General features: G+C 36.9%; 2 protein-coding genes across 2 annotated transcripts; both read right to left on the bottom strand.

The window, feature by feature from the left end:
- Window positions 1-1525: 1525 nt before the first annotated feature.
- Window positions 1526-5485, bottom strand: zgc:86839 (Cyclin-dependent kinases regulatory subunit 2-like). The gene is made up of 3 exons (XM_053477965.1): window positions 5338-5485; window positions 3109-3236; window positions 1526-2357 (listed from the first exon to the last, which is right to left on the bottom strand). Exons 1-3 carry the CDS (start codon window positions 5394-5396, stop codon window positions 2317-2319), a joined length of 228 nt encoding a protein of 75 aa, XP_053333940.1. The 5' UTR covers window positions 5397-5485; the 3' UTR covers window positions 1526-2316.
- Window positions 5486-7626: 2141 nt separating this feature from the next.
- On the bottom strand, window positions 7627-10918 carry si:ch1073-398f15.1 (cardiomyopathy-associated protein 5). The gene is made up of 2 exons (XM_053477964.1): window positions 10706-10918; window positions 7627-9913 (listed from the first exon to the last, which is right to left on the bottom strand). Exons 1-2 carry the CDS (start codon window positions 10828-10830, stop codon window positions 7804-7806), a joined length of 2235 nt encoding a protein of 744 aa, XP_053333939.1. The 5' UTR covers window positions 10831-10918; the 3' UTR covers window positions 7627-7803.
- Window positions 10919-15211: the final 4293 nt, after the last annotated feature.

The raw sequence follows: 15211 nt of genomic DNA, 5'->3' as shown, positions 1-15211 counted from the left end.
GCTTGGAATGGGAACTGCAATTAGAATGTTCCGTTCCAATAGATCATCATAAGAGGCCTTTCAATATATATATATATATATATATATATATATATATTTTAACAGTGGGCGGGGCTAATTTACAGATTTTAATTATGTGGAGAGAATTTTTTTTTATATATACACACATACAGGTCTAGTGGAAAAGTTATAAATCTAGATTTATAACATAACTTTAGACTTAGTCTCTAGACTTGTGTCGAGTCCTAACATTCATGAAACGCAATCAGTATTACAAAGGCATTGGTTTTGTTTTTACTTCAGATTTGAGTTGGATTTAGTGATTAGAAAGATAAGAGAAAATGTCCTCCTAAAACTTGACATCTTAGAGGACTGTGTAATTTTATTTTAAAAATTCAGATTGTGTTTAAAAATTTAATTTGGTGACTACACTCGCAAGGTCCTTCTGGTAAATCTCAAGTAAAACATGGGTTAATGCCTTTTTCTTTCATTCAGAGAATATATCAAGAAGACTATTAATGATAAAAAATACTAACCACCTGGAAGTACAAGTATAAACCTTGTATAGGGTGGCCTCACTTTCATATTCTCTTACAAATTTTGTTTTATAAGTGTTTTTAGTTACAAATCATTTACAACTATGTTAATACTATACTGTTTCCTGCCTACACTCATAAAAAGGGTAAATATCCGTAGATCTTTCACTATTATGACTTGCTTAATGAATGTATCTAATAAACTGGACACAGAGTTACTTTTTTAAATCAATTTTATTAATGGATCTATTTTTCCTCAGATCCAATTAAGAGTTGTCCTTTACTTTTTTTTTCTAATTCTATCTTGACATGCTGCAACAAAGTAAAACATTTTTTGTATTTTTAAACAAGACAAATATTTCTTTGCATTTACTTTGGGTTCCCATGAAAATACTGAGACTGGAAATGCATTACACTTTTAATAAATAATTAAAATGAGTTTACTAGATAAGACTGGTTAGCACTGTTGCCTTATACTTCGAGGGTCCAGGCTCAAGTCCTGTCTCAGTATGCATGGAGTTTGTACCTCTGGGTACTCTGGTTTCCTCCCACAGTCCAAAGATATGCAGGTTAGGCTAATTGGCGTTCCCAAATTGCCTGTAGTGTGTGAATATACACTGTATGTGTGTGCCCTGCAATGGAGTGAGTGGTTTACTAGATGACAATTTGAAGAAACCAAAAATGTGTATTGCCACAGTTTTAAAATTGAGGTTTGATAGTGTATAAACAAAAGCACTGAAAGCAGAACTAAAGGTTTAACAGCATTGCATAAAACAGACATCTCCAAACAGTTGAATATTAATCTGGACTAACTGGTCAAGACATAAAGTAAATTCAGAAAGCCAATGTGAAGTTGAACCCCAGACATCTCCAGTTTCCACCCATAATCTAAACTCATCTGTTAATATCAGTGGCATCACAGTGCCACCTTCTGGTGTGGCAGGGAATAACATGATAAATGACAAGAAGTGATTTTCTTGAACAATATGTTCAATATGAAAAAGATTTATATTTATTAGATTGTACAAGACATGCTGGTTTCACAATGCTTGGCAACATAAAATGCAGTCATATCTCATTACTGAAACATTTCCTTAAAATGATTCCTACCGATTGCACTACAAGGCACATCTACACACAGCAAACCTTTGCATGTGATTGGGCATGTAGAACGGTTTGTACACAAGCATCAACATTTACAGTTTAATCCCTACAACGTTACAGCAGTTTTTTTTTTTTATATGGCACTTGTGTGGCACCATTTTTCTCCTATAATAATAATAAAAAAAATGTGGTTTTACTCCAAAAATCAGTTCTCGCCACAATGCAGTGCTTTGTTTAGTAATCAAATCAAGAACTTTTTATCCATCACAAGTTAAATCGATCAAGTAAATCTTTTCCTTCCTTAAAGTATTATTCCGAACCTGGCCAATGTGCACCTCAGGTCATTAACTACAAAGCGGTACAAAAGAAAACAAAGTTCTCAATCATCTTTAATCCTCCATTATAATGAGGTTGCAGCAAAGAACAATCGTTTTAACTAGATAGAAGCATTTACTGACATTAATTCCCATTTTTGTTTAAAAAAAACAAACATACAAAAACAAAACGATGTAATACAGTTTTGCGTGGTTGATTCTCTGACTGAGCGTAAAGCGCTGAGAAAAATCCAGCTAAATGCACAGGAGGTCGTAATCTTAAAGGTCACTTTAAGTATTCACTGAATACCAGAATAATCCGCAGGAAGGCTCCAGAGAATCAGAGGGTCTCACGGTCATTACTACTTTGGAAGCGGTCTTCTAAACAACAGGATGTGTGGTTCTGGAGGAAAAGGATAAACAGGAAGTGACTTTTTAAATTCGGTAAAATAATACAAATTCAAACCAGGGTAAATTTATTAAATGAAATCATTGCAATATTTGAAAAAAGTAATTTGATGGTAAGAGCTGATGATTAAAACTGAATTGTTTAGTAAGGATTTCATTACCATAATGTTTTTATTATGAGAGATGATTTCACCTCACTGTAGCAGAGTTGAACATACACGATAAATAAACTGGTCTTAGTTCAGAAACTCCAGTTCGGTAAACACAAATCAGCACTGTTTGTTTTCCTCTTATGCAGCTTATCCACTCATATACAGTTCACTTAATTAGCTGGACCAGATGTTGAGCTAGTTTAAAAAAAGACTTTTACAAACAGACAGACTTTGTCTAATTTTATTTACCCCCTCATTTTTAAAATTATACAGGGAAAAGTATGTGTACACCCATATGTGGTTATTCCTTAACTTTAGTGACCCCTTTGGGATGAACTGGTGCTGAAGCCTCCTCACCCAGGATCAGTGCCTGACCTCAATAAGGTTCATGCAGAGTGAGCACTATCCCCACAGCCTTTTTAGAAAAGTTGAGCTTAGTATAATAGCAAAAGAGGAAACATATGGGTGTGACGGACAGTTGGACACTCGAAGTGTTTTCGAGTTTCATCCCATTCAAACGTATCGTGGCGCTGACTTAAAAAGTAAAAAAAAAAAAAAAAAAGTTGTAATGAAAGCCGCCACGGTGATACCGACCAGGTTCATGAATCATATAATGCACCCATCCGAGAGACTGCTGCACGCCGAGCCGTCTCCACTCGTCCTCAGACATCAGGTGCGACTTGGGGACTTGCTTAGCCAACTCCCGTGGCAAAACAACATGCCTAAAAAATACAATGACAGAAAACTAGTTATTAATATCACAGACATTTAAAAACTTAGTTTACAATCACAATCTGATTATGATTACATTAACTGTTTAAAAGTTAGATTTCAGACTTCATTGTAAGTATTTTTTCTCCTGTAGAAATATTCAGCCTTTTTTAAATCTTTTGGAAGAAAATCTGAACAGCTATGTTATTTACTATTTGGGGCTGAAATATTCCATTGTTGTTCCAAACAGCCACTTTTGGACTCAGCCACACACTAGCATTTACTGATTTAAACCATGATTACGGTGCCCAACGTGGTGTCCAGTTCACTCGTGAAAGGATTCCACATACTCCCAGAAACACTCTTCCTGGAATATGGCTGTAACATCAAGGAAGCAAAACTCAATAGATCTGACGTGTTAGGTTGTCAGCTGACTTTATTTTATTGCCACATAACATTGCTGAGTGTATAACTGAGCAACTGAAGAAACCCAGATCACAACACCGCCTCCAGATTATGCATAATGAGTGCATCAGGGCAAGAAATGATGCACCCATCGCTCTGAAATGGGGTCGTGGACTCATCAGACCACATGACTTTTTCCCATTGCTCTACTGTCCAATCTTTATGCTCCCTAGCAATCTAAAGACTTCTTTCTGATTAGTCTCATTAGCAAGGACACAAGGCCTTGTGCAATCACTATTAAAATATAGCTATAATAAGTGTCCAATAAACTGATTCATCAAACCTGCCGTGAAAGGTGCAAGGCAACAGTCCTAACCTGCAAGCAACCGTGCCACACACACAGACATATGTATATATTTTTATTACTTCATTTATTAACAATAAAGAAATAAATAAAAATGTTCCAGGGTGAAATCACCATGGAGCCTTTATCTGATAACAGCCTGAAAAACTAAACGCCTAAAAAAAAAAAAAAAAAAAACTCAAACTACTTACAATCGCAATCATTTTTATCATCTAAAAAGGTTACCGTATGATCTCAGTTTTCTAACTTGCTGCCTAGCATCTTAAATGTTTGACTTTTTAAAATTCCTGACTTCTTAAAAGCATGCTTTAACTTACCGAAAAATACTGACTTTAAATTATTATTATTTTTATCTTAAACATTAAACTTCTGATGTCCCTAAATTCTCACTCCTGACTTCTCAGAACTGTTTTGAAATCTAAAGATTGTGACTTAGGGTTAGCCTAACCCAGGCACCGGCGCTCACCCCGTGGCCCACCCCGTGGCCCAGGCACTGTGGCTCACCCCGTGGCTCACCCCGTCCCCCAGGCGCCGGCACTCACCGGTCCCTGGCACTCACCCCGTGGCTCACCCCGTCCCCCAGGCGCCGGCACTCACCGGTCCCTGGCACTCACCCCATCTTCCAAAACTCTATGTTTTGACTTGTTTAAAAATGTATTTATTAAATATTAATAAAAAAAACTTGAATTCTCAAACTACTAACACGTCCAAATTTTCAAATCTTGACTTCTCAAAATCAAGAAATATCTCAAAGGTTAATCTTATTAAAATCATTTTTTGTTCCAAAACCTTGACCTTTTTGACAACCCTTAATTCTTAACTTAAAATTCTGGTTTATCAAACTGCTATTAGAGGTTTTTTTCCCCCAGCAGTCTTAAATAAAATCTATATTATCATGATGCACATCAAAAAAATCATATCGCGATAAGATGTTTTGGTCAAATCACAGCAGCAAATTAGTTTAGCTTAACTCTGTCAGTTAGCCTTTAGCTTAACCTCGAAATTTACTTCAGAATATTTTAACTTAAACATATTTAACTACAAAACACTTATTCCCGACTCTGTAATGTTTATTTTTCTTAATTCCTGTGAGAAGCAACGAGTTATCCCCACCTCAGAGAAGAGAAATATTAACAAACAACTAATAAGTTCAACTTTAACCGTTAGTCGGAGAGACGCTAACTAGTAGCACTAACGCTACCTGGTGACGATATTACAAACTTTCTCAGGGTGGAAAATCTCACACAGCTAGCCTTAGCTATTCCGGGTCGTTTAACAACATTCACATGCTAATCACACTTTACCGTTCTTCCTTAAAAAAAAAACTTTATTTCTGACATTACCTGTATTCATAGAGGTCGTCGTTGTATTTATCAGAGTAGTAGATCTGTTTGTGAGCCATGGCGGTTTAATCACCAAAGGTTGGAAGGATGTCTTTTTTTCGATGGAATGTTCTCGCCCAAGCCGCACGAGCACTTTTTCACGAGGAAAAAAAAAACTTTTGAACGCGCGAATAAATGTGATTTTGTGCATCTGATTGGATAGAAGCAACCACGTGACAGAAAACCGCCACTGAGCACGCGTACTTTTCAAAGGAACGCGACAGAATTCTAAATCGCCCCATCGCTCCTACCCTTCAGCACTTTACAGAGCATAAAATGGCGAGCAAACACACCCTACTTAGTGCACTATGCTTGTATATAAGAGTTAACCCGTACGCAAATATATATAAAAAATCCCACCCGTTATCCCAGGGACCCGGGACCACAGTCAAGGCTGATGTCCTTTTTGTAAATGATCATAAATATATGGTATGTCCTTACTATCTCTGAAGACTCTATGTCAAAGTCCAAAATAATGTCCATGTGGAACGCACTTAAATGTTGATGTCGCAAGAATTTGCGCGTTAACACTTGATGCAAAATGTATAAATCTTTAATCTTGTAGATATTATGATAAAGTTTTTTTTTTATCTATAAATATATTTGGAATAATATGGAGAATACATTTACAATAAATACAATTGCATTTATTAAGTAATTGTAAAATAGATAGATAGACAGACAGACACACTATATGGACAAAAGTATTTTAAGCCCTGTTAAATATTAAATTCAGGTGTTTCAGTCTGGCCCCTTATCCCCAGTGAAGGACAATCTTAATACTTCATCATACCAAGACATCTTGGACAAAGCTATGCTTCCAATTTTGTGGAAACAGTTTGGGGAAGACCCTTTTCTAGTCCAACATGAGCAACACAAGCAAGGTCTACAAAGACATGGTTTGATCAGTTTGGTGTGGAAGAACTTGACCGGCCCGAACACAGAGCCCTGACCTCAATCACATCAAGCACCTTTGGGATGAACTGGAACGGAGACTGCGAGGCAGACCTTCTTGTCCAACATCAGTGCCTGACCTCATAAATGTTCTACAGAATGAATGGGCAGGAATTCCCACAGAAATCTTGTGAAGAGCCTTCTAAGAAGAGTAGAAACTGTTATAGCTGCAAAATGTAGTATAAATGTATTTATAAATGAAGAATATGTATTTGAAAATCTTTTTATTAAATATTATATATAGTTGTATATTTAAGCGATATCACAAGAGATGTTGGAGATGCAGTTGTAAGCACTAAAGATACAGTGGAACTTTTTTTTCGGTTGGTGGGGGGGATTTTGTCCCTAATTTAGCAGTGTCCAATTCCTCCCCGAAGACTATCACGTGTTACCTACAGTACGAACCATGTGACGCCAGCCAACCGCATCTTTTTGAACTGCTATCTCACGCACCGTTGGGGCCGCGTAACACTCACGGACAGTGCTATCCGCCTCTTCCGCTTGCGTGAACTCACAGACGCCCCTGATTGGCTGTAGAGCCGTAATTAATGTGGGAGCACGAAGTACCTCTCATCCCTCCCCTCTGAGAGAGCTCCTTAAGAATTTCAATTTTGAACGCCGACTATAGTTGTGTGTACATTCGGGAGCCATTCAACACTTGTTTTTACGAATTTAACAATTCAGTTTAATTCAGCGAAAGCTAAGTTGAAAAAATCAACCCATGATATCAATGTTGCGTTTCAAAGCAACATGATTTTTTAACGCTTTTTAAATTTAATTTAATTTAATTTTTTAAATATTTGTAATATTTTTCAGTGGGTGGAATAGATTGTCTTTATTTACATTATTTCGTATTGGACAACTTGTATCGCAATACAGACTTTCGCCTTAAGAACTTTATTTATTAAATAAATTCGTATTCCGAGGTTCCACTGTATCACAACTGTGCTCATATTCAGTACAAAAGCACAACCTCGAGTGTAATATTGCTTTTACACAACAGTTCCATACACAATTTATTATCAACAGATTATGATTTGTTTATTTATTGTTCTGTTTTTTTTTTCTTCTCCACAGCAGATATCCCTCCACGACTGAACTAATTAACCCTGACTGGCAGAACTGATGACCGATAGTTATTGTAATTAACAGGATTGAAAGTAGTTTTAATAAATTCTTACCAGTACCTCTGAACTATGTGTACAATAACATGTTTTTAAACTATTTTGTGAATGAAATTGGTACCAGAATTTGGTTCACATCAACAGACAAAGCATTTTGCAAATTTGAAAAGAATTTTAATGAAATTCTCTGTTTTATTTTGCAGATTTTGTATAAAAGGTTTGCACAGTCCATGTAGAATTAAAGGTTACTGAACTATTTACAAGGTAAATACAGAAGAGACTATTTCTACATAGGCAGTGTTTTTGTGAACAAACACAGATCAAGGTTCTTCTAGCATGAATTTTTAACCTATGGCACTGGAATACCTACAGTCTCATTATCAACTTCGACAGCATCATAAAGACCCAGGTGACTCAGGTTAGTAGCGAGGCTGGTGCTGTTGGTATTCTCTGTTCCTGTTGATAAGCATTGCTGGAGTATGGGGGCAGATTCTCTTGCCTCCTGCTGGGTGAAGTGTCCACCGTCCTGAGTGTCTACTGATACCTCTGTGCCTTTAACTTTATCACTTTTTTCTCTTTCTTTTGGGTTCACCTTTTTCTCTTTGTTTTCTTCCTGCATCTCTACTGGAAGCAATGGAGTCAGCTCCAGGAAGGGTTTGTGACGAGGCATTATGGGTTTTACGGTTTGAGGAACATGGACTGGGATGAAAGCATCTTTTGGAGGTTTAGCTTTGGAGGAAGGCTTAATTTTTTCTGACTTGCTTGGTGTGGCTGCACAAGTTTTGGCAGCATATTCAGTAATGACAGCTTTGTAGTCTTTAATTTTAGAGCTTGTCTCCATTGCTAGTGGATCCATGCTTATGTCAAGTGGTAAAAATGCTTCCGCGATGTCTGTGTCCTCTTCAGGTGTCCTTTCAATTTCTTCATCCTTGAAAACCACACGTCGAGTCTTAGTCTCCTTTTTTGTTTCTTCTGGTTCTACCTGACGTAGCTGGATAGGTTCACATGGGGAAGAGTTAGCACTATCCCTAAAGAAATCAGTGACCTCATCCACATCTTCCGGCATTCTTGTGTCATCCTTGTTATTTTGTGTGAAGCCAAATGCATCCTGTGACCACATCCTAACGCCATCCTCTTTACAGGCATCATGTAGTGCGTCCGTCTGAGTCACTGGAGTTTCATCTTTAAGCACAAATTTCTCCAAGTAGCCTCTGTCTTCAATGTCAGACTCTTGGCTGTGGAAGGACTTCTCTGAAGTCATGCTCTCTGTATCGTCTTGCTTAATCCTGTTTCCTACAGCATCTGCATACAAATCAGAGTACATAAACGCCATGGCTTTTGGTTCTTCCAACAAAACCAGATCTATGATTTTCTGAGGCCCTTCAGGCAGAAAAATGGGAGTAAGTATTGTCTCCTGGCTACCAAAAAGGTCACATCCACTTTTCTTTAATGGTGTTCTTGGCTGTTCCTCTCCTTTATTGCCCCCATTTCTTGTTTTTTGAAAGTCTGGATCTTGTCCACCTCCATAAAATACCTCATCCACATGTTCACTGGTGATCTCCGGTTCACTGATAGAAGCAGAATCGTCTGAAACTTCTGGTGCTGGTTTTTCATTAATGGCATTATCTTCACCCTTATAAAGTTCTTGATCAGTGGTGGTCTCAGGCTCTTCAATAGAGTCTACTGTAGGAACTCCTTTTGGTGCCTGATGGTCCAAGAGAGTGAACTTCTCAAAGTAGTCCTCACATGTACCTTGTTTGTGTGTTGGCTTGATCAGTGGGGGCAAAGGTAAAGGCTGTGCTATTGCCTGGACTGTAACTTGAAGATGTTCTAGATTTTCTCTCTTCTCAGATGTTTCAGTTTCTTCAGGGATCACAGTGGTTTTAATAATAGGCGTTTCTTCCAGGTAAGACAAGTTATCCACCATTCCTTTGCTTTCCTCCTCATCCACTGTAGACACCTTTGGTGGCACGACAATGTTCAGAATCTCTGATCCCTCAGAGACCAGACAGAACAAACGTTGCTTTCTTGCTTCTTTCGAGTCTTTCTCCGTGTCTACATTTTCTTTCTCATCCCTCACATTGGGAACAGAGACTTCCACCATGGCTGGCCTATCTGGTTCTCTTGGCACATTATCTGTTATCATTGGTAGCTTTTCATGTGCTTTATTCCGCTTTCTCTTTTTGTTTTTGATCATACTGTCCTCGTCCAATACAAAGATGATCTTGCCCGCCGTTTCTGTACCTGGACTTGCTGAATGTCTTGGAACAAGGCCGTTTTGGATTTCCGGAGGAGGAGAACTGATTTCCGAAGCCCAGGGTGTAGAGCAGCGGCTAGACGCCGCCTCCCATTGGATCCCGCTGTCCTCGCTCTGTAATGTTACCATTGAGAAAACTGGATCCATCATCAGGCACTGAAGCTTGGGCTTCACTATATCTTCTTGTACTACTGCTCTCAGACTGGAAGAAATCGAAGAACTCAATTCAGTTTAAACGACCAAAATGTTAATTAAATCAAAAACAATAAGAAGTGATAGGCGTTCCTAAGTAATGTTATGAACATTTTTGCATTATTCTTAAAAGCTGCTAGTTTTTGCTTTCAAATTGCAGCTGTTTTTTTTTTTTCCACATTAAGCTAATCCAAATGGTCCAATGAGCTTTTCAACATGGCAGTTCAGACAATCCTGTATCATTGGGTATCCACCCTTCACCAATATGGTGGACTTTAAGAATAAAATTATGTATTACGGAAGCGTTTTTTAATAAAATAAAAATAAATAAATAATTTATAAAAAGGTTTTCACATTATACCATGATTTTTTTCACATTATATCAATATACAGTATACTGCTAAAAAAACAAAAACAAAAAAAACACTTAGTCCTGGTTTGACCTGAGCCATGCATACACATATGAGAGGTGTTCAAGTCAAACTGGGACTAACTGTTCCCTTTATTTTTATGAGTAGTGTATTTTTATGTTACAACATGAAAATACATTATCCTTAATGAAAAAAAGTATTCTTCTTCAATGACAGTAATTTACCTTTGTTTTATATATATATATAAAACAAGTACAGTACAATGAAAATAAAACTTAAACCAATTTGATAATACGCACATTTTAGAAAAATATATTAGGGATTAAATGTAAAAATACAATACTGTATTTACATTGCATTTGATTCTTATAATTTAGAAAATCTGAGAAAATTCACAGAATTAATTTTTTTAATGCAAATTGGTAAATCACCTGTTACTCAAATCCTCGAATTCATCGTTTATATTCTGATCCCCCTCCTCCTCCTCCTCCTCCATGGCTGAGCTTTCTAATCCAGTCGCCTGCTTATCAGGATCAATTTTTTTCATCAAATCCATTTTTGTTTCTTGTTTATTTTTTCACCTTCTCAATAACCTCACGAGCCCTTGGAAGACCTACAAGTTGCTAGGTTCTTGTCTTTGCCATTTCTCTCTCTCTCTCTCCCTCTCTCCCCCTCCCTTCCTCTCTCTCTCTCTTGCTCAGCATTACCTCTAAATAGCCAAATAGGCATCCTGCAAGTTCTCATCTCAACACCAGAACCATCTGTAAAGTACATCCCGCTGATACCTTAATGTGAACACTTCCGTGCTCTCATAACTCGCACATAAAAAGGTTATTTTCACATATTATGTGTGCCAAAGCACTTCAAAAGAGATATGTTGCTATAGATATCCTTGAGTCTCTGATATTTGTATCATCGTACATATGCGTAGTGTGGGATTCCTCACTTTCTTTACTGCAGCTAAAAATATATTACTGTAATGGGACATCTATCCGAGGCTTCAGAGGCACATCGAAAAAAGCAGATGCATTAAACAAAATGGGATTTTATTTTAAAACCTAAGTAGGAACTATAAAAACCCACATCGCTATTCTAAAAAAAAAAAATTACAACAAAATGGGCAAATCCCAAAATTTATTTAGTTATTTTTCATAACATCAGACAATCCGATGGCATAAAATCTTTCATGCATAGTAAATCTTTCAGCATTACACTTCTGGAATTCTTTTTGTATTATGTGTTTCTGTATAAACATTACTACAATATTGCTGCTTCTTTCCTAATATTTGTATTTGTCATCTTGTTATAAGAGAAATAAACCACTTTAGGACATGCTGTAACTGGAGAATAATCAATTTCAGCCAGTAACAGTAACTCTGGTTCGTGTTGGGTTGCATCACACTAATCCACAGATGATTATTTTCCAATAACGTCACACCCCCAAGTGTTTTCCTCTTTAAAAGTTACCGCCAAGCAAGCTCAAACCATCTCAAACATTCCAATAACATTTTCTGGTAGCTGAGACATGACCTTCAGAGGACAGAAACTTAATCCTTTATGCATGTCTTGCATCACTTATCACTGTCCTCGGTATCTAAACCTGACCTACGTGTACATCCAGTGCAGTGGTGGTTAGAGAATATACAGATAGTAATAACTTGTTTTAATGCCACAGATGTAGAGAGTGTCTGTTTGTGCAGCTGCAGGGTGTATCGAGTGTGTATTAGTCAGTAATTTAAGATAAGGTGACCAACACATCAGCATGTGGGGATTTTTTAATAGAGTCAGAACTAGATGCAAAACTGTAAACCGGGAGGCCCGGGTTGAGCCTGAGGTTCATGGTGTCACCTGTTAGCGCCTGTCGTCTGAGATATGGGAATGTGTAATTGAAGAAGAGCAAGAAATCAGGACACAGCAAAAGCTATGTGTGTATATGTTTATCTGAGTGTGGAAGTGTTTATCTGCTGCTGGATTATACACAAAGTGAAAACTCTTGATAAGATATGGCCCAAATGTACTATTGGGGCTAATTTGATTTTTTTTATGTTACAGTATAATACAGAAAATGTGTGTGCCAAAAATTTCATGGTACTAACTTTAGCCGGTTTCCAGGAGATGATTTTTTAGTGATATACTGTCTCACTTCAAACGATAATTATTTAAAATGCAAACTATTCATATTTCGTTATGACTATTGGTGCTAAAAGTTGTGCAAACATTTATGACTTGTAAAAATGGTTACCAAAAAAAATCTGTAGTGTCCGTAACCATGTCAAATTCATGTTAACAATTTTTTTTTTCATTTTAGAATAATACACTTTTTCAGGTTATGCCTTCATAAGTTTCAACTGAATGACAATTATGATTGTTAAAAGATTTGAATTCAAAGAAGTTACGGACACTACAGACATGAAAGGGCTTGAAATTGTATTTAGCAATAGTGTGCTAAATATGCATATTTACTAAAAAATAAAGCATGGTTAGAGGATAAGAATTATGTAAGTATTATGAAAAATGTTATTTGATCCATTTTAAAAATTCACTTTTTCACCTACTGTAGGTGAGTCACTTTTTAGCACCAAGACCATATCTTATTGGAGAAAAATAATAAGTCTCTCAATATACAGTATATAAAAATGTCTGGTTGTTTAATTTCTAGTTTCAATTATTCCTATTCATCATCTCTTCAAATTTTTTCATTGCAAGATTCTGTTTTTTTTCTGCCCTAGATAATAAGCTCCACCCCCAACAGTCAGAACACAACCAGTGAAAAATAACCCCAACAGTCAAAACCAGTCCTTCTGTAGCTTCTGCAGTGGTTTTGTGGTCAGACATTAAAAGGAAAAGCTTGCTAGTTCTAACTGGCCCTTTAAAAGATCATCAAATGATGGAAATGCAATAAAGTCACAGTGGAACACTTTTTTTTTTTTTGTTGCTTTCCTCAGCCCTACATCTAATATAAAAATGATGCGACCTCCTACAAATGATGTTCCAAAGTGGAAGATGCTTGCCAACTCTTGCAACGGCTAATTGCATTTTGGTAAAAGTGGAAACATATAAAATAATTTGATGGTGGGTCTCAGTGTGTTAAGGCTCTAAGTTACTTATTGGAAGGTTGACGGTTCGAGCCCCTGCTCTGCTAGGTTGCCACTGTTGGGGCCTTGAGCAAGGCCCTTAACCATGTCTGCTCCAGAGGTTCTGCATAATGTCTGACCTTGCGCTGTCTGTTTAGCCGGAATAAGCGAAGAATAAAAAGAATTTCACTGTATGTATGTATGATGAATAAAGGCTGAACTTAACTTAAATTAAGGGTGTTAGACATTTATGAAGTGTGTTTCTGAACTTGTAATTTTTTATGAGCTTAAAAGGTAATTTTTGTTTTTTGTTTCTAATAAGTTGCCAGTGTTGACATGGAAAAATTGTATGTAATAAATAAGTGGAAAGATGCAGGGAGATTTATTAATATTGCAAGAAGATTATGAAGTTATGGATCCATGGATGGATGGATGGATGGGTGGGTGGTTCCTTTATTGATGTAATTCTGTTAAAGTCCACAAGATGGCCTTCATTAGTTGCATATCTACAGTTTAACCTCATGTGTCATCCAAAATTGAGCACTTATTCGACGATTCTAAATCAGATCACAATTAACACAAATTATGCAGGGAAACGATGAAGTTCATGTTTATTACATCTTTATTAACTTCTATATCTATAACTAAATATATAATAGTGCAATAAATTAAAAGACAATATAAATGTCCCTAACTATGAAACCAGATTTGATAAAATTATCAAGGTAAAGAAAAATGAATGGGGTTTAAATTATGCCTTTATTAGTAATTAGAATGATAATGACTATGTGGCTATAATATCCAGCACTTTCATTTATTTAACGCTCATAATAAATTATAGGGAATATAATTGATGCTTTATCAATCAAAGCATCCATGGGGTCAAATCTTTTTTGTTGTAACATTTTGATGACATGGTCTGTTGAGAATTTCCAACACATAGTAGTCTGGAGTTTACAGTGTCACAGAGGAGCCAAAGTGTTAGAATAATCTGATTTTATTTCAATTTCACTGCGACAGAATTAACAGAGCTGCTGCTGATGTTGCTCGTGAACCATAGATCATGATGCTTTTAATAACATGTTACAAACATATTTATGTTTTTAGATTTTTATTCTATTTATGCCTGTACAATGTCAGGTGAATATGGCAACCTATTGGATGTGATTTGAGATCAATCTGGCAACCCTAAAACTGGCATGATGTGATGATGGGTACTGATACTAACAGGGAGATTAAAAAAAGAAGTTGGAGGTAAATTATGGTTCAATAATTATCCTGATTATTATAATAAAGGATAAAGAAGCCTGAAATGTGGTTTTCACCAATTCCTGTCTGGCAAATGGCGAAGTACAAACACCAGTGAGTATTTTGTGGGCATCAGTCAGCTGTGAATGTTCACCTACTGAGCAATGACGCGTTTTGATGCTCACTGATTCTCACTGTTTTTATTATCCGTTTGAACGACTCCTTGAAACGAACAGATTGAACAAATCGATTCATTTTGAAACATGAAAGGGAATGAACAATGTGATTTAGCTTAGTGGTTAGCACTGTGCACCTCCAGGGTCTGGGTTTGATTCCCACCTGGGGTCTGCGTACATGGAGTTTCGTGTTCTTGGTGGGTTTCCCTCGGGGTACTCCCGTTTCCTCCCAAAGTCCAAAGACATGCAGATTAGGCGTGTAAGTGGCGTTCCTAAATTGTCTGTAGTGTGTGAATGTGCATGTGACAGTGTGTGCATCCTACAATGAATTGGGCCTATCAGTCTCCTGGGATAGGCTCCAGACCCGCCTGCCAAAAAGATAAACCGACATGCAAGGAATAAACAGATCTCCAGTGATTTATGATAAAATGCATGCATT

This window comes from Clarias gariepinus, chromosome 19, assembly GCF_024256425.1.
Source record: "Clarias gariepinus isolate MV-2021 ecotype Netherlands chromosome 19, CGAR_prim_01v2, whole genome shotgun sequence".
In the NCBI taxonomy this organism is placed as follows: Eukaryota; Metazoa; Chordata; class Actinopteri; order Siluriformes; family Clariidae; genus Clarias; species Clarias gariepinus.
Note: the sequence above shows the minus strand (reverse complement) of the source record. Positions and strands in the feature narration are given on the sequence as shown.